Here is a 20,344-nt window from a genome sequence, read left to right on the forward strand (position 1 = left end):
CTCCTCACTTCGTGAACCCTGCGTGGCGAACATCGATCCGACGCTAGGTAGTTAACAGAGTGTATCATCCGTAGAAGAGGGGTACTACCTGGGCATGTGACCGTGAAAGCGAAGTACTGTTTGGCATTAGAGAAGCAATTTCCGTCCTTGTGGTCCCCGAAATGTCCATTTGTGTTTTCTCTAGAATTCAAGTTTCATAATACCTTCCCACCGCTCTGGATCACTCGATTGGATAAAATGGCGCCAACTACACCATCACCAGCAGACTTTCAAGACCTTTTCAAACCTTATAGCCCATTTGTCACCATTGCTTTACCGGTGACTGCAGCCTTAGCCCTACACGCCGCAGTCCAGATCCGAGAGCCGTACGCACACCACTCTGTGATCTTTCTTGGCCTTGTCTTATTCGGAACTCATTCATTCATCAAACATGCCTGGCAAGTGGATAACATGTCTGCGACGGCGACCGTCGTGGGCATGCTCTGCCTCTTCACAGCAGTGATGGCTGCCTCCATAACCACCTATCGGGTGTTCTTCCATCCATTGAGACACATTCCGGGTCCTCTCTCTTGTAAGATTTCCATGTGGACATGGGTCAATGCCGATTGGAATGGCAAGCGAGCCCAGATTATCCGGGAACTGCACGAAAAATATGGCAGTGTCGTCAGGATTGGTCCTCGCGAAGTCTCATGCGCCAATCCGGCCGCAATTCCACTGGTGTACGGTCCGACTGGACCCTCCAGCAAGTTCATCCGAGGGCCGTGGTATACAGCCCAGAGTACCATGCCAGATGTACATTCCTTGCAGAACGAGCCGACGCTACCAGAACACAGCCGTCGCCGCAGAGACTGGGATCCGGCCTTTTCGATTAAAGCATTGGCTGGTTACAAGAGCAACATACAGCGCAATGCGGAAACGCTCTTGGATCAAGTCGCTAGGCTGTCACGCGACGGTCTGGTCGATATAAGAGAATGTATGATGTGGTTTGGATTCGACGTGATGGGCGAGCTTGGTTTTGGCAGATCATTTGGCACCCTGGAAGCCGCGAAGACGTCTGCTGTAGTGCATCTGGTCGAGCTGGGTGTGCGAAGTAGTAAGCAGCCCCAACAGTCTATCCTATCCACACTTCTTTCGTGTCTACTTGCCAAAACGAGCCATAACACCAGCATTGCTGACAGATCTTGGCAACAGTCAACTCAATAGGGAACGTTCCCTACGTAGCACACGTCATGCGCTTTCTACCAAGCCCCATTCAAAAGTTCGAAGCGTGGCTGTCAGAGGCTCTCGAATGGCGGATGAGCCACCACGGAGAGAAGGAATTCGTCGGCGCAGATGTCTTCGCCTACCTTCTCGGGGAACAGGGTAAACAACGCCGCAAGTTGGACCGGCGAGAGCTGCAGCAGGACTGCATGCTCATGGTCGTCGCAGGCGCTGACACGACGTCAAATGCGATGACCTTCTGCCTTTACGAACTAGCCCGGCACCCCAACGTTATAGCCAGGCTGCGGGACGAGCTTGATCCTCTGGTCTCGGAACATCTCCAGCCGCAAGACTTTGACACTCTTCGTGACAGTGCCCCCCTGCTTAATGCATGCATCAATGAGACGCTCCGCCTTTGGCCTCCAGTCCCATCGGGGCTGCAGCGAACGACAACCGCCGCCTTAGCCTTGCCTGACGATGCCAGAGGCAGTCAAGGCAAGATTGTCTTGCCGCCTGATACTGTCGCGTCGACACACACATGGACGATTCACCACGATCCACAGAACTTCTACGACGCGGATAGCTTCATTCCCGACCGCTGGATGGAGAACGGGGAACGTACAGCGGCACACAACGCCAAGGCATGGGCGCCGTTTGGTTCCGGGTCGACGTCATGCATCGGGAAGAACTTGGGTTACATGGAGATGAGGGCAGTCCTGGCACAGTTCGTCGTCAGATTCGACTTTGCCATCACCCCAGAGAATGATGGGCAGTTCCGGAACTCGGTCCGGGACCAATTCGTCGTGGCTGCTGGGGCTATGAAGCTCCAAGTTGTGCCTCGGAAGAGAGAGTCGTGATCTAAAGACTCAGCCCGAAGCACGAACGTAAGCGTTGAGATTGGGGGAATAGCAGCCATGAACGTCGAACAATGTTGGAAAGTGTGTTGAGACTACTCAGTCCGGAGGATTACGTTGAAATACGGTGCAATGCCTTTAGATCGGCCTGGAAAAAAAGATTGGCCTGGAACCAGTGTATGCCATGGAAGAATAACGGTTCTCCCATGGGCGGATCTAATTAGGCAAAGAAAAAGAGGTGGCTTGGTGATAGCTCTCAGCCAGGTGTGTCAATTAACAAGGACTCGGCGACTGATTATTTGGAACTGGATGGAAATTATTTACAAACGGCTCCTCACTCCTAATCGCAACTCATTCCTACTACCTACTCATCCCTACTCGATGACTATGTGCATTGAATTGAAGCTATTTCAAGACCTAGTCTTGTCTTTCAGCTTGCCCAGCCATCATCACCCCAGACGGGGCCACCAGGAGGGGTGTATGGATTAGTGGCAGAAATGTCACGATACTCCAGGAAGATCTGCATAGGCCGTTGTCAGATTTAAGGTGAGGTGTGATGGGTACATAGAACAAAAAAAGACTAAAAGAGCACGTACAGAAGTGGTGTCATCTGGCTGGTAAGCACCCGGCAAAGCGATCCCCTCTGGCAATTTGGTGGTGCCGCTGCCAGTGACAGTGATTTGGTGGCAGTTAGGATAGAATTGCGCCAGCGAACCGTTTTTATTTGTTCGTTGAAGTCCGAGAATCTCGTGTCTGCGAATGATCGCTGTTATTTACCGTGCAAGTGTGGAAGGCTGAATTGGAGAGTTGATGCTGATTAAGAACATACCTGAGCAGATATTCACCAGGAGCTATCGATGATGGCAGCTTCGCCGTCCATGTGCTGTTCTGCTCCGGCAACCTCTTACTAGCCCATGGGATGGACTCAGATGCATCGTAGCCAGCCTGGTCGATTTTGACCCAGACTTTGCCAGTGCTTCCCGAGAACTTGCTGCATGAGCCACCACAGCTCGCCAGATATGTCATGACTGGACTTATCATCAGCAATTAGAAGTCGATACGGATAGAAACCAGGCACACGTACCGGGGCCAGGATGGTCGCTCTTCCACTCAGTCCACATGAATTTGACGGTGCTGCCTGCAGCAACCTCGGCCGTCTTGTTCGCTGGCACATTGTTCTTGCCGTCAATGCCGATGTTGCATGTAATAGCATCTGTCTACACTTTGGGTCAGCCAGAGGCCATGGTGCGCTCGGTATATCACACATTACTTACAGTGAACAGGCCGTCTGTCACAGGTCCGTTGTCCTTGAACTTGCGGGTGATTTTGTTCACTCCCGACTTCTGGGGGTCCTTGTAGGGATTCCAAGCATCGACGAGATTCTCGCCCAGCCAGATCTGCTGGACATATCCATGGGCAGACGCCAGGGCTGAGAAGCTCAGGAAAGCAGCGGCGAGGGCGGTCCTCATTTTGATAGAACGAGCGGTTGAGATGGCTGACAGAAATATGTTTTTTTCAAACACAAGACATCAACAAACTGAATTGTGTTGAGAATGGAAAAATGCGCAGATATGGAGAATGTAGTCGACACGACTTCCGATATTATATATGCTACAGTTTAGCAGCTTTCAGAAATGTTGATATCAAATTGTAGCAGCATCAGGAGTCGGCAGACTGTGCCAAGACCAAAGTTCGCCAAGGGTGTTCGCTAAGGAGTAGGCACTCCGTAGCAATATATTCGCGGAAAATTATGGAGAAAGTCATCGCACCAATGGCCTGACACTCCTTGACACTTGAGCACAGCGTCTAAAGGTCAACCCAGAACGTCTCTTCGAGTCACGAGAATTTGTCTCTTCACTGGTGGAAACCTTTCGGTACCTCTCTGTACTATATAGGGGTAAAACACGGTACCAGCAGTTTTGACGAGTTGCCCAAGGATGGCTCCGCGGTGCCATCTCCACACTGCATGCCCTCCTTGCCGAAGTGCCTACGTAGTGTAGCACAGAGCACACTTTGAGGGTGCGATGACAAACGCGCACTAATCGTTATTACACGGGGCTTTCAGTGATTCGTCTTGCAGCATACAACAGATATTGCAGGATCTTCCTTACCTCCAGAGTGCTCTACTGTGGGATGCTGCATTGTGGGCCCAACTCGGACGTTTCCACCCGCTTGAAACATTTTTGTCAAGACTGTAACCATTCAGGACCATGCCAAATAACATCCGGCATCGCCCAGCTATGTATCCATGACTCGCTGACTGGAATGCAAAGGACCAGATCAAGAAGTCGCTTCTTGAGCACCTGACCCCCTTTGTTTTAGGCACCCTACTGAGGTACCCAGAAGCAATGTAACACCTCAATATCAACACATCATTTCAAATCTGCCATACCAACAATAATATATCCCTCATCCATTATGATTCTTCACGCTTAATCAATCAGTTGCCAGTGCCTTGCTGCCATTCCTCGCAAGCTCTGTGGCAATAGGAGGTCTGTCACGAGAGGGAATACAGAGACAAGGCAGCTGTCCTTCATACGCCAATTCAAAGCAAGACGGCGCTACCCTCTATGTAAGGAAGAGGTGTGGTGGAAATTGTAGGTGAGGGGTTTTATGCCTGAGGGGTGTGGGGCCCAGAGCCTCAGTGAATGCCAGCAGTCAATGGGGCCAGTTACACACATACTCCCAAGGTCCACAAGGGACACCTAGTGATTGAGTATTGGGCTTTCCATTTTTCCACCACGCTGGGTCAATACAATTTGCTTCCGTTTGTGGCTAATTGAATAGTTTCTATCCCATGTATGAAGTTTCACTATAGGATATATTATAACGTGGTTTACTACTAAGTAGCGGATATTACTAAGTAGCGGATTTTTCTAACTTTACCTAACTTTTATTAATTATAATATTATATTAAAATAAATAAATTAATAAAAAGTTAATATTAATTAATATTAACTATATTTAATTCTTTATTTTTAATTAATTTTATTAATTTAAAAGTATTAATATAAATATAATGCTAATTTAAATAAGTTAACTTTTAATAAAAAACATATATTTAATATTAATTAATACTAATTATATTATTAAAAATATAATTTACTATAAATTAATAAAATAGCTATATTTATATTAATTAATATTAATTAAGCTAAATTTATTATAATATAATTAAAATTTAATTAATTAAACCCTTCTTTATCTTTCTTATAAGTTCTTATATTATGTTTAATTTTATCATAATTATTATATTATTATTTAATTAATTTATTGCAAACCACCTCCTTAATATTATTACTTGTTTCACCAGCTAACTATTTTCCCTTTTATTTTTCTTAAATAAAAGCTTAAGATTCCTTAATAATAAATACTTTTTTAAGCTATACTTAAGTTTTTTTAACCTTTTAACATTTAATAAATATTATATTAGCATTTTAAAATATATAAATTTATTTGCTTATTATAATAAATAAGTATATTATTATTTATATACTTTTCGCTAATTAATTAATAATTAATGCAGTCGCGAAATCTTCCGCTGCGCCAAAAGGGAGAGGAACCCACTGGTTGCCCAGGGGGCTCTTTTACAGGCTTATTAAGGGCATAATAAGCTTACTACGCTAGGCTTCAGGGGCATATTGCATTAAATGCCCCCCGTAGAGCAACTAAGAAGCTGTCCATAGCTAAGTTATATAGCGCGCCTTCTAGGGGGTTGCCCCTATAGCTTATATCTCACTATAGGCCTCCCTATGGCCAGGTCTTTTTACGCCGGATTAAGCTTAAAACGCGCGGGAATCGAACCCGCAGCCTTCGCACTGCCAGTGCGCGGCGCTCTTCTTTATGCAAAAGCTTCTTAGGCGCGGTCCTACTTATTTGATGTAAATGGATAGTTATAGCTACCATTTAATGCAGTCGCGAAATCTTCTGCTGCGCCAAAAGGGAGAGGGACCCATTGGTTGCCTAGGGGGCTCTTTTACAGGCTTATTAGGGGCATAATAAGCCTACCACGCTAGGCTTCAGGGGCATACTGCATTAATAATCTTTATAATTAATATAAAAAAGCTCCCTTAATAAGTAAAGATCCTATTCTTAATAAAACTTAATTATTAAATAATTTATTAAGCATTTAATAATATTTAAAACTTTCATTTTTAAAGAAAAATAAAAAGGAATTATATTAAAGTTTATAAGCGGATATTAAGCTTAAAAATTATAAAATTAAGATTTTAAGGAAAAATTTTAACTCCTTTAAATACAAACTTAATTTTTTTATTATAAAAATCTTATTATAAGCTATCTTAAATATAAAAAGAACTTAAATTTAATAATATAATTAATAAAGACTTAAATAAAGAAATTAATTTTATTATTATATACATGCTTTAAAGATAAATATAATGCAATATTTAATAGTTAAAATAAATAAAATAAATATAATAATATATTAATAATAATAATTTTATTATTTTTATAATATTAATTAAACTTAGCTAATATATAGCTTTTATAGCTATTTATAATTAATATTTAATAATTAATATTTCTTTTTAGCTTAATATATTTATTAAAATATTAAATTTATTTTAAATTAATTTTATTATTTATTTATTTATTAAGAATAAGCTTAATAACTTATTTATTTAAAAAACTTAACTTTATTACTTAGCTAATAAAATAATAAGCACCTTAAATAATTATAAATAATAAAATTTATAACTTATTTATATTAATATATTTAATAATAATTACTTATTTTTAATTATTAAGCTAAATTAATTTAACCTTTTTATGCTTATTAATATAAATAATAATTATTAATAAGGTAATTATATTTATTATAAAACTAATTTTATTAAAATTATAAAGATTATTATTAATAATTTAATACTTAGCTATTATATTATAAAAAAGCTTAAATTAATTCCTAATAATTTTTAAATCTTTATAAAAAGCTCTTTAATAATTATAAAAATAATTAAACTTAATTTTTAAGCTAAGTTATAAATTTATAAAGCATTAAGCTTAATGCTTATTTATAAACTTATTATTTTAAAATATTAATAAAAAGTTAGCTATATCTTTTATATTAAAAAGTTATAAAAGAAATTCTTAAGTATTTTAATTAATAATATATTAAATAAATATTTACTTTTTAATTAAATTAAGTTTATATTATTTAATATATAATTCTTTAAAACTATATTATTAATTTATTTTATAATATAAAGTTATTTTAAAGATATTAAAGATTTTAATAGCTTAAGCTATAAGTAAGGGTTTAATATAATTTTTTTTAAAGTATTAAATAGCTTAAATAGCTAAAAATATTTTATCTTTTTTAAATAAAAAATATATATCTTTATTATTAATTTCTTATGCATTAAATATTTAAATAAATAAATTAATGTAAAATTAATATAAAAATTAAAAATATAATTAATATTAAAAACAGCTTATTTTATTAAAACCTTAATAATTTTTAATTATATTATATTACTTTTAGCCCCTTTAAATTAATAAAATTAATTAAAAATAAGGAATTAAATATAGTTAATATTAATTAATGCTAACTTTTTATTAATTTATTTACTTTAATATAATATTATAATTAATAAAAGATAAGTAAAATTAGAAAAATCCGCTACTTAGTAATATCCGCTACTTAGTGGTAAACCACGTTAATAAAATATGTGTCTCCTTTTGAAGGGTCCTGGCCCAGCACGGCATTCTCTCGAGCTGATACATGTGGCAGAAGCCCCACCTGGCAGGAACTATTCAGCGGAGGCCGCAGTCAGGCTTAAATACCCAGTATTAAAAAAATACAATATTAATAATAATAGGTTTTAAATAAAATTATAGCTTATAGCTAAGAAAATAATAATAGCCTTATAATAGCTGCGTAAATAAGGCTAGCAAGAATTATTTTTAATGGCGCTATAAACCATTAATATAAATTGCTTAAGATTAATTCATTATAACGCTTTAAAATTAAAGTTAAATAATTAATTATATGGCGAAAATCAAAATAATCCTTATAAAATAAATTTTATAAATGCAATCTTAATTAAAAACTTAATCTCTTTTTATTTATATTAATATATATTAAAAACTTAAAAAAAACTATAAGAATAACCTTTTAAAAAAACTTTTACTAAGTAAGTTATTATTATAATTAATATTTAACTTTATAATTATTAACTTTAATAAAAATTAAAATAAAGAAATTTAAAAATATTATATTTTATTAAATTTATTATTTTATTATTAATAATAAAATTACTCTTAAAAAATTAAAAAGGAGTTAAAAAATTAAGGTAAAAAGAAATATTATAATATTCCTTTAAAAAAGAGAACAAAGATATATATTAAACTATATAAAACTTTATGCATAAGCTTTAAAAGGGATAAATAAAAAGCTAAGCAGATAGCAGATAAACTAATGGATAGTTAATTTAAAAAAAACAGTGTGGACAAAGCCGGTAAAAGGTCAGCTGGTTCCAAATTGAATATCACTACTTTTCAGTGTACTAAGCTCTAGTGATCCATTTCGAATTTACTAAACTGCCAGCCAAATTTGGGTCACGCGTAAATACTCTTCTTGTTGCGATAGATGTAAGCAGCTGTTAGGTGAGGTGGATTGCTATTTACACGGGATGGTGCTTTCATCCGGTGCTTTAGTGGAAAAACGATAGAGAACTTCAGATTGAATATGGCTGACTTGCGTGTTAACTCACAGGGTGGTGCCCAATTTCATATCTGGTAAGATACTTGCCACTGCAAGTCACTGTACCCAATGTCATGAGAGAGAATGAAGAACCAGAATGTTCCAGTCAGAGATCTCAGTGACTCGATTAATGTCTTCAAAGGATGCTGCTTGATTCTTTTGGGATCGAATCGAGCACCTTATGAAGAATGCAGAGATTCTCGCCCGCAAAACGGAGGGTATATCGGTAAATCACCACCTCACTCAACACCCACACCCCCAAACCCCATCTCCAACACCCATACCCAACACCTACACCCAACACCCATACACCCCAGAAGTTTTATGCTATGAAACTTTCTCAGGCTGGAAATTGGTTCAATTTTCAAGGACGTTTTTCAAATTGTTTGTATTCTCACTCATCCATAGTACTTCCATGTTCTCACACATAGATGGTCTGCTTGGTTACGTGCTGTAACACACAGTGCTAACATGCGGCAGGTGAGACCCTTTCATACATGGCCACAAGCTGACAGATATTTGTGCAACCGCTCAGCCACTATTGATATCTTGGCCTTCAAAACCACTCTCTTTTCTCACCAAATTCATCATCCTTTTGCAACAGCTATCGAATTCAACTACGGCTGCCAACCAGAGCTCACATATGTCTTGTGGCTGGTCAGTCGGCGATCTCATAGGAGCGGTCCAGCTCCTCCGAAAGGTCGTCATCGCCTTGAAAGACGCCGGTGGCTCTTCTGATGAATATGGAGAGGAGGTGGCTTTTCTCCAGAGCCTCGCGGTCACCCTCAGGCATCTTGACGCCTTACAGTCCGCTCAAATAGATCGCGACGTCTTACTCAATCTGCAAGAACACTGTACGCAGGTGAGGGAGCCAGTGCTGTTATTCTTAAAGTATGTCCAGCGTCGATTTCAAGGACTCCTCGGTCGGAAGACATCGTGGACGAACGTAGTTCCTGCGACTCGCAAAGTGCAGTGGGCACTTTCAATCTCAAAGCGTGTGAACGGACTCCGGCGAAGAATTTCAGGCAATATGGATGCTATTCAGCTTTGTCTCAGTCACCAGACCCCGTAAGCCTATATCCTCTGACAGAGCCTGGTAATTATCAGGTCACCACGAGTAGCTGTGTGTGCAGGTTCTCTATATTGGACACAGTGCTGACACTCATGTAGTCAGCTCGTGCTGAGTCTCCCAGCAGATACTCAGTCTCTTGTAGCCCGAACAATCGATGGGCGGAGAGTAAAGTGACAAGATGCGTGGAAGATATCAAAGATAAGGATGAGGAACTTTCTGTCAAACAGCTGAAGTTATGCGACTTCGTTCGGGAAGGGCTTGAAGGCTTTGACAAGTCCGGATTCCGGCATGCCCGGAAAATGCACAACTTTTCCTTGGACATGAAAAACATTCTTGAGTCCCTAATTCAAACCCATAATGATTCCACAGATGCTATTCTGGAACGAATATCGAACGACCATGTGAAAATCCAGGACTCTCAACAGACAGAATTTCAAGCGCTTTCAGAGTCAACCAAAGAGTCAATGGGCGTGATACTACGAAGTGTGCTACAACAAGAAGCTAGAACTCAGGCTCAGTCGATTCACGTGCACCGCAAGCTTGAAAACATCAGCGGTTTCCTTGAATCCGCTGTAAGAATTCGCGCAGAAGTGCGGAATCAGACCCAAAGCCTGCATTCTTCGGGGTCAAATATCATTTCAAGAGCTCAAACTCTTTTCGTGAGTCTGTGGGTGATGTGGAAGACTTTAAATGACGTGATTAGACAATTTGTGTGAGTGAACCACTATCCCTGACCCAGAGCCAGAATTGTGCTGAAAATTCGTTATCACATAGAATCCTTCTCGGAGTGTGTCTCTTCACCGCATACCGAGCCTTCATACGACCATTGCTACAATCGGTTCCCCAAATACTCGTTGCTTCAATTGAGAACGGCGTTTTTCTTGAGGATGTATTGGGTCGGCAATTTGTCTTGCCCATTGATTGTGTCCAAAGCTGGGAGGTTAGTTATGTCACTCACTGACGTGGTGCCAAGTCATAATTCTGATGTCCCGATTATAGATAATACATTCCACGCTTCAATTCTTCTTTCAGGGCCATTGCGGAAAGGATATTGTTCATACCGGCTTGTGTGTCATGTTGAATGCCCGTCAAGCTGACCAAGTAGTGGGCCAGAGGTCTTGGGAAAAGTTCGTTCGCTGTGGAGTCAAACTTAACATGTTGGTCATCGTTAAGGGTCAGTCTGAGTGGTCTGACTCTCACCCGCGTTGCAGTCGACATCCATACCGTCTCTGCTTAGCCCCAGCCCTGACTTGGTATGTCATTTCATCTTTAAAAGAATATTCCCCTAACAAATGATGAATATTTTTCTTCCAGGCGACTGGCAAAGCTTCAGCAGAGAATGCTGTATGGAGTCTGATATAAGCCAAGCTCAACGACTCAACAAACAACATGGAGGGTTGTTGCGACAATTTGCCATCGAGAGAGAAGTGCGAGAAAGAGCAGCCTTCTTGAGAGTATCTCAAGCAGCTCTTAGGATATCTGCCGCAAATATAGCTATTGCTAACAACGAGAAAGACCACAAGGCCTTCACGCGCGTCAACACCATCAGTCCAAACCAGTTTTGTCTTTTTCCTGGGTACTGGTACTGCTGCATGTGTAAATCCAACAACAGAGGGATACCTTGGATTTTGAACACCACCTATAGATGAGAGGTGTGAAAGCTGTCAAGCGGCTACTTAACAAAGACACGGCCAATACCCCATCCCAGGCTGCAAAGCAAGTGCGCCACCAGGGCAGTTGACTCGGCCATGGAAATTTCGTCGGGAGTCATCTTCAGCTTTACCCTCCAATGTGCATGTTGCAGGTTGTTCCAGCAATGGGTGTTGTAACTAGTGGAGTCACCGGAAAGGCAACTCGCGTTCAAAGGACTTTCTGGCAAAATAAAACCGCAATGACAAGATATCTCAGGAGCACGGCAAAGGCGCCAGAGTTCAAGCTGGGAAAGTGGCGGACCTGATAGTGATGAATGTCAGTGAGGTCTGTTCGGAGCTCAGACAGCCAGGACGGAGATTCGGGAGAGGACACAGCAAGATGAATATGCTGCATCTCTCAAATACATCAGTAGCATGACCGGGGCATATGTCACCAAAGAGACTGGGCCTCGTGATGCATTACATGTCTTAATATGTATATACCCGCAAATTTCTCGATCTACACTAACATTTCACCTTTCTTAGTATCTAGAGCTACGAATAACTGCACGTCTTCCATCTCAACAAACCCCCCCTGGTTTGGTTGATTTCAGATGAAAGAATACCTGGTCGATCAACTTTGGCCCTCACTCGTCCGTATTCTCTGACCGAAGATGCGCAGTAGGAAGAATGGTACGAGAAGAATAATGTTGATGAATGCGAACACCAGCCAAGCGTACTGAAAACCTATGTCTTCCGCAAGGGGAAGACTGGATAAAAGTTAGCACTTGAATGTGCATACTTTATATGACGATGTCACTTACGCGTAGAAAGAGACCAGTGCGCTGAATATGTGTCTGGTAAAGTTGATCACGGTTGACACTTCCGCACTCCGAGATCTATAGCACTGCAAGATTTATGTCAGTAAGTGCATCCACCTTGGAAACTTCTCTCAGCACTTACATCCGTGCAATATGTGTACGTGACGGTTGTGGCGATTTGAAACCCGACACTGGAGATTCCCATTCCGATGGCATTACCGACCCAACTTGTCGTTGCGAAATGAGTGATACACACTCCATTGATGATAGTCCCAATCGGCAGTGTGAGTGCAAGCCAGAGCGCGTCAAGGCGGGCCTCAGGTATCTCAACTCCATCATGCTTCTTTGCATGTCTATACACCAGCCAATCCACAAACCACCCGGCGGTGGCTTCGCCTAACAAGTTGCCAATAAGTAGCGGGATGCTCAAAATCAGACCAATTTGGACTATGTTGAACCCATAGAACGTAGAGTACACTACAGAACCCGTAGTAGCGAATAAGACGGAGCCATACGCGAGACACGTCATGTAGTAAATGTTGGGAACCACAACACACACGTAGCGAGTCATCCTGAATGGGCCAAGGAATTCGCGTGGGTGAAACTCCTTTCGGAACGCGCTTGGTTGCCGTAGGGAGAAGAGGCTGAGAAGCGACCTCTCGGGTACAGACTCAGTGGTGAGGTCAGAGTCTCGTCTGAAGAAACTCTCGGGGAAACTGAAGAGTACCATGAGGAAGACCCCGAGCTGGATATAGCCCTATCAACAGCGTTAGCAAGGCACTCTATCAGCCGAGAAAGTGGTATTTACTGGGATGGCAAGACAGTATCTCCATCCTAGACTCCTAGTGACATAGCCCCCGATCAGGGGCGCAAAATGCGGTCCATTGTTGAGAAATAACGCAAAGATGCCCATGTAGAAGCCACGTTCATGAAGGAAATACATGTCGCAGATGACAGCCGGTCCCAGCGCGACGGTAGCGCCGACGGCAAAGCCGTTGAACGCCCTCGTGACCACGATGCCGGCCCAGGTGGAGCAGTAGCTCGCAATGATGTTGGTGACCGCGGCAAGTAGGGAGCACGACACGACAATGGGCCGGCGACCGGTGGCGCTCGCAAAGGGCATAACGAACAGCGGCCCAACGCCCGAGAACACGAGGTACACGACGAGCTGATACGAGGCCTGGACGGGCGTGATGCCGAACGCGCGGCCGAGGGTAACGAAGGCTGGGTTCGGCGTTGCGGATGCCATGGGCCCGAGGAGCGCCAGGATCGAGACCTGGAGGCAGACTGCCAGCTTCAGGGCTGGGTGCCAGTTCTGACCGAGGTTAGAATTTCGGATGAGCCTGAGTGGGAGGAGGTTGATTTACCAGGGGATCGTCTTTGCGTCCACTTGGCTGAGGAGACAGCGGGAGTCCATGTTTGTCCAACCGAAGGTCAGACGCGTTGGCGTCAGTCTTCGTGGCAACATCTTCTCCCGCCTCACCATGACGGATCTCTAGCTTTGGACTTTGAGGTTCGATTTTGGACGCCATTTTGAGAGTGTTTTGTCCTCTAAGCCACTGCCGGCATGCCAGAAGGACTGTAAGTTTGCAACCAATTCAACCGCGTCTGCTGTGAACATACTTTGGATGTCCTCTACATTGACTTGGTTCAAATTCGGGCCTGGACTCTACGAAAAATAAACACTCGCGATAATCTTGCATCTGCCCCACATACATTTCTTACTAATTCGAATAGTGACTCCAAGATATCTCGGCAGATGATGGAGTGTGGGGAACCCTGTGGCCTTGATAGTGTGAAATCTCAAGTGCTGACATTTTTCTAGGGGTGTTGCCTCCAAGTGTCTGCATTGCTACGACTGCAATTGGTGTAGGCTTCCATGCCCAGACACCCTTGCGGATCAATTGCTGAGAACGGCCAAGGAATTTAGCCGCCAACCACCATCTCTTCTACGGGACCTATAGCTTTTCACATGCATGCTCGTACGTGAGGAAGCCACTTCAGTACCATAAACACGGCCATTGCTCGCCGAGTTCTACAAATGTCATTGCAAAAACTAGCGCCCATACTTTTTCCTCCATCCCTCTTCGCACGCAATTTGAGATGCCACAATCCCCGGTCCCTCCTCCTCTCTCTTCACCTGCCGCACTTGACGTGCTCGTAGTCGGTGGTGGGCTCTGCGGCTTGGCTGTGGCTATCTCCGTGGCACTTTCAGGAAACCGGGCGACCGTTTTTGAGGCTTTCGGGACTATCCACCCGTTCGGCTCTGGACTTCACGTCTCGCCCAACGGAACCAGGTTACTATCGAGGTGGGGCGTGGATGATATCCTGAAGCCGGTGATAACAGCTCCCGGGACATTGCAGATACATGATTTCAATGGTGAACTTCTCGCTAGTCGAGATAATTACGACGAGCAGGTTCTTCATCGCTACCAATTCCCGCTGTGGACGTTGCATCGCGTTGATTTGCAGCGTGGTCTGACTCGCAGAGCTACCGATCTGGGAGTCGAAATACACTACTCTTCTCGCATTACAGACATTGACAGCTCCAAGCCCACCATCACTTTCGAAAATGGCGAGAAGCGGCAGGGGGACCTCGTGGTAGTTGCAGATGGAACCTGGTCGACTCTAAGACGAAAGGTGCTGGGGCAGGAGATTATACCTCAGCCAGCCGGGTACACGGCATACCGCATAACTGTTGACCGGGGACAAGTTCGGGATAGTGATCTCTGGGACTTCATGAGCTCTGCGCAAAACCGACTGTGGGCTGGCCGAGACTCATACGCTCTCTGCTTTCCCATTAGAGGCGGCACCCAACTTAGCCTCTTGCTGACAACACAAAGCAACATCTCTTCAGGGAGTGCAAGCACTAGTGCTGTCATTGAGGAACTGAAGAAGCTTGCAGAGAGCTGGGATCCCCTGTGAGTTTCTGAGAGGTTACGCACGTAGCCATGTACTGATACTTGTTGATGAGTTTAACGGCAATATTCAACGCGGCGCAGCGAGTGAACAAGTGGCAGTTAGTGCATGGTGAGAAGACCCAACTTGGATGCTCTTCGGATGGATGTCGCGCGACTAATGGACAATACACGCACAGTGCCTCCGCCGCCCACCATGATCTCCCCAGAGGCGACATGCGTGCTTGCGGGTGACTGCTGTCATTCACTTCCTCCTTTCCTGGCACAGGGTCTCAACCTTGGGTTGGAAGATGCTGCGACACTTGGCCACCTGCTGAGCCATATAGCGCTTCCAAACCAGCTGTCAAAAGCGCTAGTATTGTACGATCGGCTAAGGAAGGATAGAGTTGAGAGACTTCTCGACGAGACATGCATTCAGATTGACAAGTTGCGTGAGCTTCAAGAACACTCCCATGGGGAGCCCGTGGAAAGTTCAAGTACAGTGCATGATTGGTAAGTGAGTACTAGTCAGGAGCGTATTAGAGATGTACTCGATCAAAACATGTGCTGATAAGCACACAACAGGGTTGGTTCTTTTGAACAGGAATGGATTTGGTCTTACGATGCATATGATGAGACCGAAAAGGCATATGCAGACGAGCCATTCTGATCATCGCCACTGGGACTCTTCAGAATTTCAATAAAGCTCAAGCGGACGTTTTACATGGACCTCGTCGCCGTATGACAACTATTGACTCACCACGATCCGTTCGAGCCGAGATTGGCCCATAGTGTCACTTCTCATGATGTGCTATGACACAAGTCACCTACGACAGCTTCTGACATACGTGGGCGTGATTAGGCTGAGGCAAATTCGCCACCCTCCAATGTATACGGATAACATCCTTTCATATTTGACATTCTTACAACGCAGCTTCTCATGAAATCGGAAGCCCAGTGCGCGATTGGGAATTCTCCATGTCCTTCTTCCACTGATCCACGACCTTGTCCAGCAAGCCCTGCGTGGCCAGTATATCCACCGCCGTTCCAGCCAATGCTTTCCCCGTTCTCAAACACCTCTGGAAAGCCTCTTTCGTCCCTGATGCCTTTTCGAAGCCGGGAGTGTGCGGCCCCCCACCGCCGGGTCCAGGCGGGATAGAGAAACTTGCGTTCAAGCTCGGCATGGCGTGGCTGACATCGCCCTGGTCTGTACTCGCGCCAATGTGAATGTCTTGTTCTACCGATCCTGGATTCGGCGGGTTCAGTACGTTCCAGTACTTTGCGTATGACTTGGCCAGCACTCGGTTCGGGACGTGTTCGGCGTAGGCCTCCTCCACCGTGATCTTGAGTTCGGCCCCCGTCGCTTCCGCCCCGGCCCGGAAACAGGCCTCGACCTTTCTGCGCAGCTCCTCGAGGCGAGAAGGGGTGTCCAGGCCCGAGGGAGCGTTTGCACGCACCACAAAGATCCCAGCGGCGTATCCGGGAATGATCTGTGGTGCCGACCCGCCGTTGGTGATGTACCCTTGGATGATGTCCCCAGGCATCGTTTGTTGGCGAAGCACAGAGATCCCATTGTATGCAATCACCACTGCATCGAGCGCATTTATTCCTAACCACGGGCTAGTAGCTGCATGTGCCTCACGGCCAAAATATTCGGCTTTGAACCGGGTATAACCAGTGGTATGAACGAGTGCACTGTCGTGCAGGATGCCCGGATGGGAAATCAGAGACAGGTCAACCCCGTGGTCTCTATACGCTCCCGCTTCTAGAAGGCGGATCTTGCCGCCTCCTCCTTCTTCTGCTGGCGTTCCGAAGAGAACAATCTTCCCTTTGAGTTGTTTCCGCTGCATTATCTCAGCTGTTGCCAGGCCACCGGCAAGTGACGCAGTCGCGATAAGGTTGTGCCCGCATGCGTGGCCCATGCCGGGCAGGGCATCTGTTCCAGATCAGTCAACGGCGGCAGGGGCAAGGGCACGGGAGAGGCAGGCGCACCCATCTCAACGTTGAAGGATACCACCGGGCCCTTTTCACCACTGTGGTAAACTGCCACCCACGCCGTGTCCATGCCATAGGCAGAAGTAGTGACCTCCCACCCCTTCTTCGATTTTAGGAAGCTCGTCAGTAGTGCGTGAGCCTTGTGCTCCTCGTAGCCGAGCTCCGGATTATCGTGGATATTTCTATTGATCGTCCATAATTCGTTGGAAATATTCTCGATGAAATCGTTGACATCGGCTAGGTACTTGGGTCTCGATTCCATGGTGTCATCTTGGGAATGGTGGAGGCATACAAGCACGTAATCATCTTCCTCCATCGTCTCAATTACTGACACAAGCAAGCAAAAGCATAGACAGGCTCTGCTGTCATCGAAAAAAGTCCTAAAATGAGTACTTCAGACACATCTACTCTGAGGGACGGAACGAGAGGTGCCGCAGGGTCACGGCCCCACCTTGAGCCGTCTTGGGTTGCTGGCGCGGCTATATCAGTATGCAGGTGCATTAACATGCCGGTAAAATGTTGATGTGACGAAATTTGTGACGCAATCTTGAATTGGGAATGCACCTACCAGGGGGGGGGGGGTTTCTGACTGGGTCACGCAATGCATTCATATTTTAACATTCAATCAAAATTTCATAATTCTAGCAAAATATTAATAAAAGGCTATTACAATATTATTAAAAAGAAATTATATTAAAAGCTTTAATTTAAATTTTATTAATTTTAAATTTTGTTTTATTTTTAAGTACTTTTATATTTTTATAAATTCTTTTATAATAAATAATTAAATTAATAAAAATGAATAAGTAATTAAGTTAAAAATAAAAAAAGGGTTTTTTTTACCTTTTATATTAAGATTAACTTTATATTATAATTAATATTATATTATAATATATTAAGAATAACTTTATATGAATAATATATAAATTATATAAGATATATAAAAAAAAAGCATGTTAAAACCTTGATTGCATATCACTATTATGTCACTATTCCATTGACATACTGATGCGATGTTGACAAAAAAACCCCCTCCCCCTGGTAGGCATGGTAGGATGGTAAAAAAGCACATACACACACGCACAGGCGGTTTGAACATGCGCCTCCGATTTTCTTGTGACGAAGGCATATTCTTTACAAATGTGTAGTTGAATCAAGTTCACGAAATGGTATGGCGATCTTGATACAATTTTGTAGTGCAAGCGATGTATTTACTTCTTTCAATGAGACATCTTGTGCCAGAGATCATCGTCTGAGTGTAAACGAGAGGATGCACTCAGATCTGGATGGCCCCTATGGAACTATTTAAGGAGCGACTGGCAGCATCAATTCAATGTTCCATGTGGCATCTGGCAGACACGCAACGGCAGAGCTTCTACGTCTCGACCGAAATCTCCTTGGGGACGCTCGGCGCGGGGGCAGCAACATCCTTGTCCTCCTCCTCCTTCATCCCACCCAGGATCATCGAGGGCGGCACGTCGGCGAGGAGCTCGGGCGGGTTGGTGAAGGCGAAGAACTTCTCGTCGTGCCACTGGCCGGCCGTGATGTACCTGCCCTCGCTGTCGGTGAACATGGTCGAGTCCTCGGCCCGGAGGAAGTACGCGATCGAGTAGCGGTGCTCGGTCGGGTCAAAAGGAACGACCCGGTGGATGCACGATTGCATCTTGTGCCCGCTCGCGAAGCGCAGCGAGTCGCCGACGTTGACGATGGCGCAGCCGTCCTTGGGCTTCACGAACCCGAACTCGCGGGCGCCTGGCGGGCGGATCTGGAGGCCCCACTGCTCGCTGAAGAGCAGGGTCAGCGAGCTGATGTCGGTGTGCTTCTGGTGCCCGATGTTCTGGTCGACAGGGTCGGAAGGAATGTAGTGCATCATGGCCAGGGTGGTGGTGGACGGGCGGTCGTTGCGGTGAGTGTTCTCGAACCGGGCAGCACCAGTGAGCCCGAGCCCCGAAGACAGCGACGACAGGATGGTCTTCGTGATGATGTTGCAGCCCGCAATGGCGTTCTCCAGAATCTTGATGTCCGGGCTGTTCTTGATGTTGCTGGGCAAGTGGGGGCTAGACTTTTGGATTTCGTCTCGAGCGACCTGTTGATAATCGTTTTTTTGTCAGACAAGTGTCTTGTATGGCGTAGGAAGCAAAAGTGTCCACTAACCTTGATCATTTCGTATCCATCCTTGGTGTCCTTGAAAACCCCGGTGCGTGAGCCTACAGGCTCGTAGCTAGTCTCACCAATTGATCAGCACATGTGTAGGAGTAGGCCAAAACGTGTTCTTGATCATCTGTTACGTACCCAAGATGGGGAGAAATAAGACCATACTGGTTCTTAATCTCCAGAGGCGACTCGAAAAACCGGTGCATAAGCTCGAGAGTCTTCTGCTGGTCTTCCAACATCCGTCGGCCGTCAATTCCCTGCAAGTCGAGGTAGAAGAAACCTTCGGTCTCGCAGCAGCGAACGACCTTGTCAAGTTCGGCTGGCTCCTGAGAGAGCAGACGCTCGAAACTGACCGTCTCCATCGGATAGATGGGCGTCTTCTTCCCATTCCACTCAACCGACTCTGGGATTGCTTCCTGGATCGCCATAGTGATAGAGGTTGACAAGGTGTATGCGAGGCAAGTTTACTGCAGTAACTGTCTTGAGAGATGCCGGTCTGTCGTGACTCGGTTGCATCAGGGATGGCTTTGCCCACTTATAAACCAATGCTGGATGCAATGAGGGCAAGCTTGCTCACTCTCCAGCCGAACGGATGCCGATTATGTCTTTATTAATGCTTCCCCTCTTTCACGTTGCAGAGAGGAAATGTCTGAGATGATCTTCCATGTTCCTGCTTTTGCTCATTTGGATATGGCTAAACACAGAGGTCTGGTGGCATATAGGACGAACCAATATTGCTATCTCTTGGCTCTCAATCATTACCAATCCCAGTGCACGCGTGAACGAGCTCCGGCCCCACGAGTAACGCTTATACGAGTGTGTGTAACCATTCCCCTCACTTCGGTACATTGCGACCCTATATGAGCACCGGAGAATCTCTCAGATCACGACGTAGCTATGATCGTCATGAAACGAAGCGCTTGAGGGACCAGCGGGGCGAGTTGCGACCCCAACCTTGCCGTGACATCTGCTTGTCTGCTCGCCTGCCTAACT

The 20,344-nt window shown here is 44.5% G+C and overlaps 6 protein-coding genes across 6 annotated transcripts; 2 read left to right on the plus strand and 4 right to left on the minus strand.

Moving 5' to 3' along the window:
* Nucleotides 1–1,229: 1,229 nt before the first annotated feature.
* On the plus strand, nucleotides 1,230–2,057 carry INS49_010030 (uncharacterized protein; the record flags this gene model as incomplete). Its single annotated transcript, XM_043170756.1, has 1 exon — nucleotides 1,230–2,057. The coding sequence occupies one exon, from the start codon at nucleotides 1,230–1,232 to the stop codon at nucleotides 2,055–2,057; it is 828 nt and encodes a 275-aa protein (XP_043025321.1).
* A 427-nt stretch (nucleotides 2,058–2,484) lies between these two features.
* Nucleotides 2,485–3,523, minus strand: INS49_010031 (uncharacterized protein; the record flags this gene model as incomplete). The annotated part of the gene is made up of 5 exons (XM_043170757.1): nucleotides 2,485–2,574; nucleotides 2,651–2,807; nucleotides 2,884–3,082; nucleotides 3,139–3,271; nucleotides 3,329–3,523. The coding sequence occupies 5 exons, from the start codon at nucleotides 3,521–3,523 to the stop codon at nucleotides 2,485–2,487; spliced, it is 774 nt and encodes a 257-aa protein (XP_043025322.1).
* A 9,551-nt stretch (nucleotides 3,524–13,074) lies between these two features.
* On the minus strand, nucleotides 13,075–13,837 carry INS49_010032 (uncharacterized protein; the record flags this gene model as incomplete). The annotated part of the gene is made up of 2 exons (XM_043170758.1): nucleotides 13,075–13,648; nucleotides 13,734–13,837. The coding sequence occupies 2 exons, from the start codon at nucleotides 13,835–13,837 to the stop codon at nucleotides 13,075–13,077; spliced, it is 678 nt and encodes a 225-aa protein (XP_043025323.1).
* A 571-nt stretch (nucleotides 13,838–14,408) lies between these two features.
* On the plus strand, nucleotides 14,409–15,872 carry INS49_010033 (uncharacterized protein; the record flags this gene model as incomplete). The annotated part of the gene is made up of 5 exons (XM_043170759.1): nucleotides 14,409–15,067; nucleotides 15,149–15,226; nucleotides 15,280–15,335; nucleotides 15,403–15,715; nucleotides 15,788–15,872. The coding sequence occupies 5 exons, from the start codon at nucleotides 14,409–14,411 to the stop codon at nucleotides 15,870–15,872; spliced, it is 1,191 nt and encodes a 396-aa protein (XP_043025324.1).
* A 268-nt stretch (nucleotides 15,873–16,140) lies between these two features.
* INS49_010034 (uncharacterized protein) lies at nucleotides 16,141–17,459 on the minus strand (the record flags this gene model as incomplete). The annotated part of the gene is made up of 2 exons (XM_043170760.1): nucleotides 16,141–17,138; nucleotides 17,195–17,459. The coding sequence occupies 2 exons, from the start codon at nucleotides 17,457–17,459 to the stop codon at nucleotides 16,141–16,143; spliced, it is 1,263 nt and encodes a 420-aa protein (XP_043025325.1).
* A 1,113-nt stretch (nucleotides 17,460–18,572) lies between these two features.
* Nucleotides 18,573–19,779, minus strand: INS49_010035 (uncharacterized protein; the record flags this gene model as incomplete). The annotated part of the gene is made up of 3 exons (XM_043170761.1): nucleotides 18,573–19,283; nucleotides 19,352–19,418; nucleotides 19,490–19,779. The coding sequence occupies 3 exons, from the start codon at nucleotides 19,777–19,779 to the stop codon at nucleotides 18,573–18,575; spliced, it is 1,068 nt and encodes a 355-aa protein (XP_043025326.1).
* Nucleotides 19,780–20,344: the final 565 nt, after the last annotated feature.

This window comes from Diaporthe citri (genome assembly GCF_014595645.1).
Source record: "Diaporthe citri strain NFHF-8-4 chromosome Unknown scaffold_4, whole genome shotgun sequence".
NCBI lineage: Eukaryota > Fungi > Ascomycota > Sordariomycetes > Diaporthales > Diaporthaceae > Diaporthe > Diaporthe citri.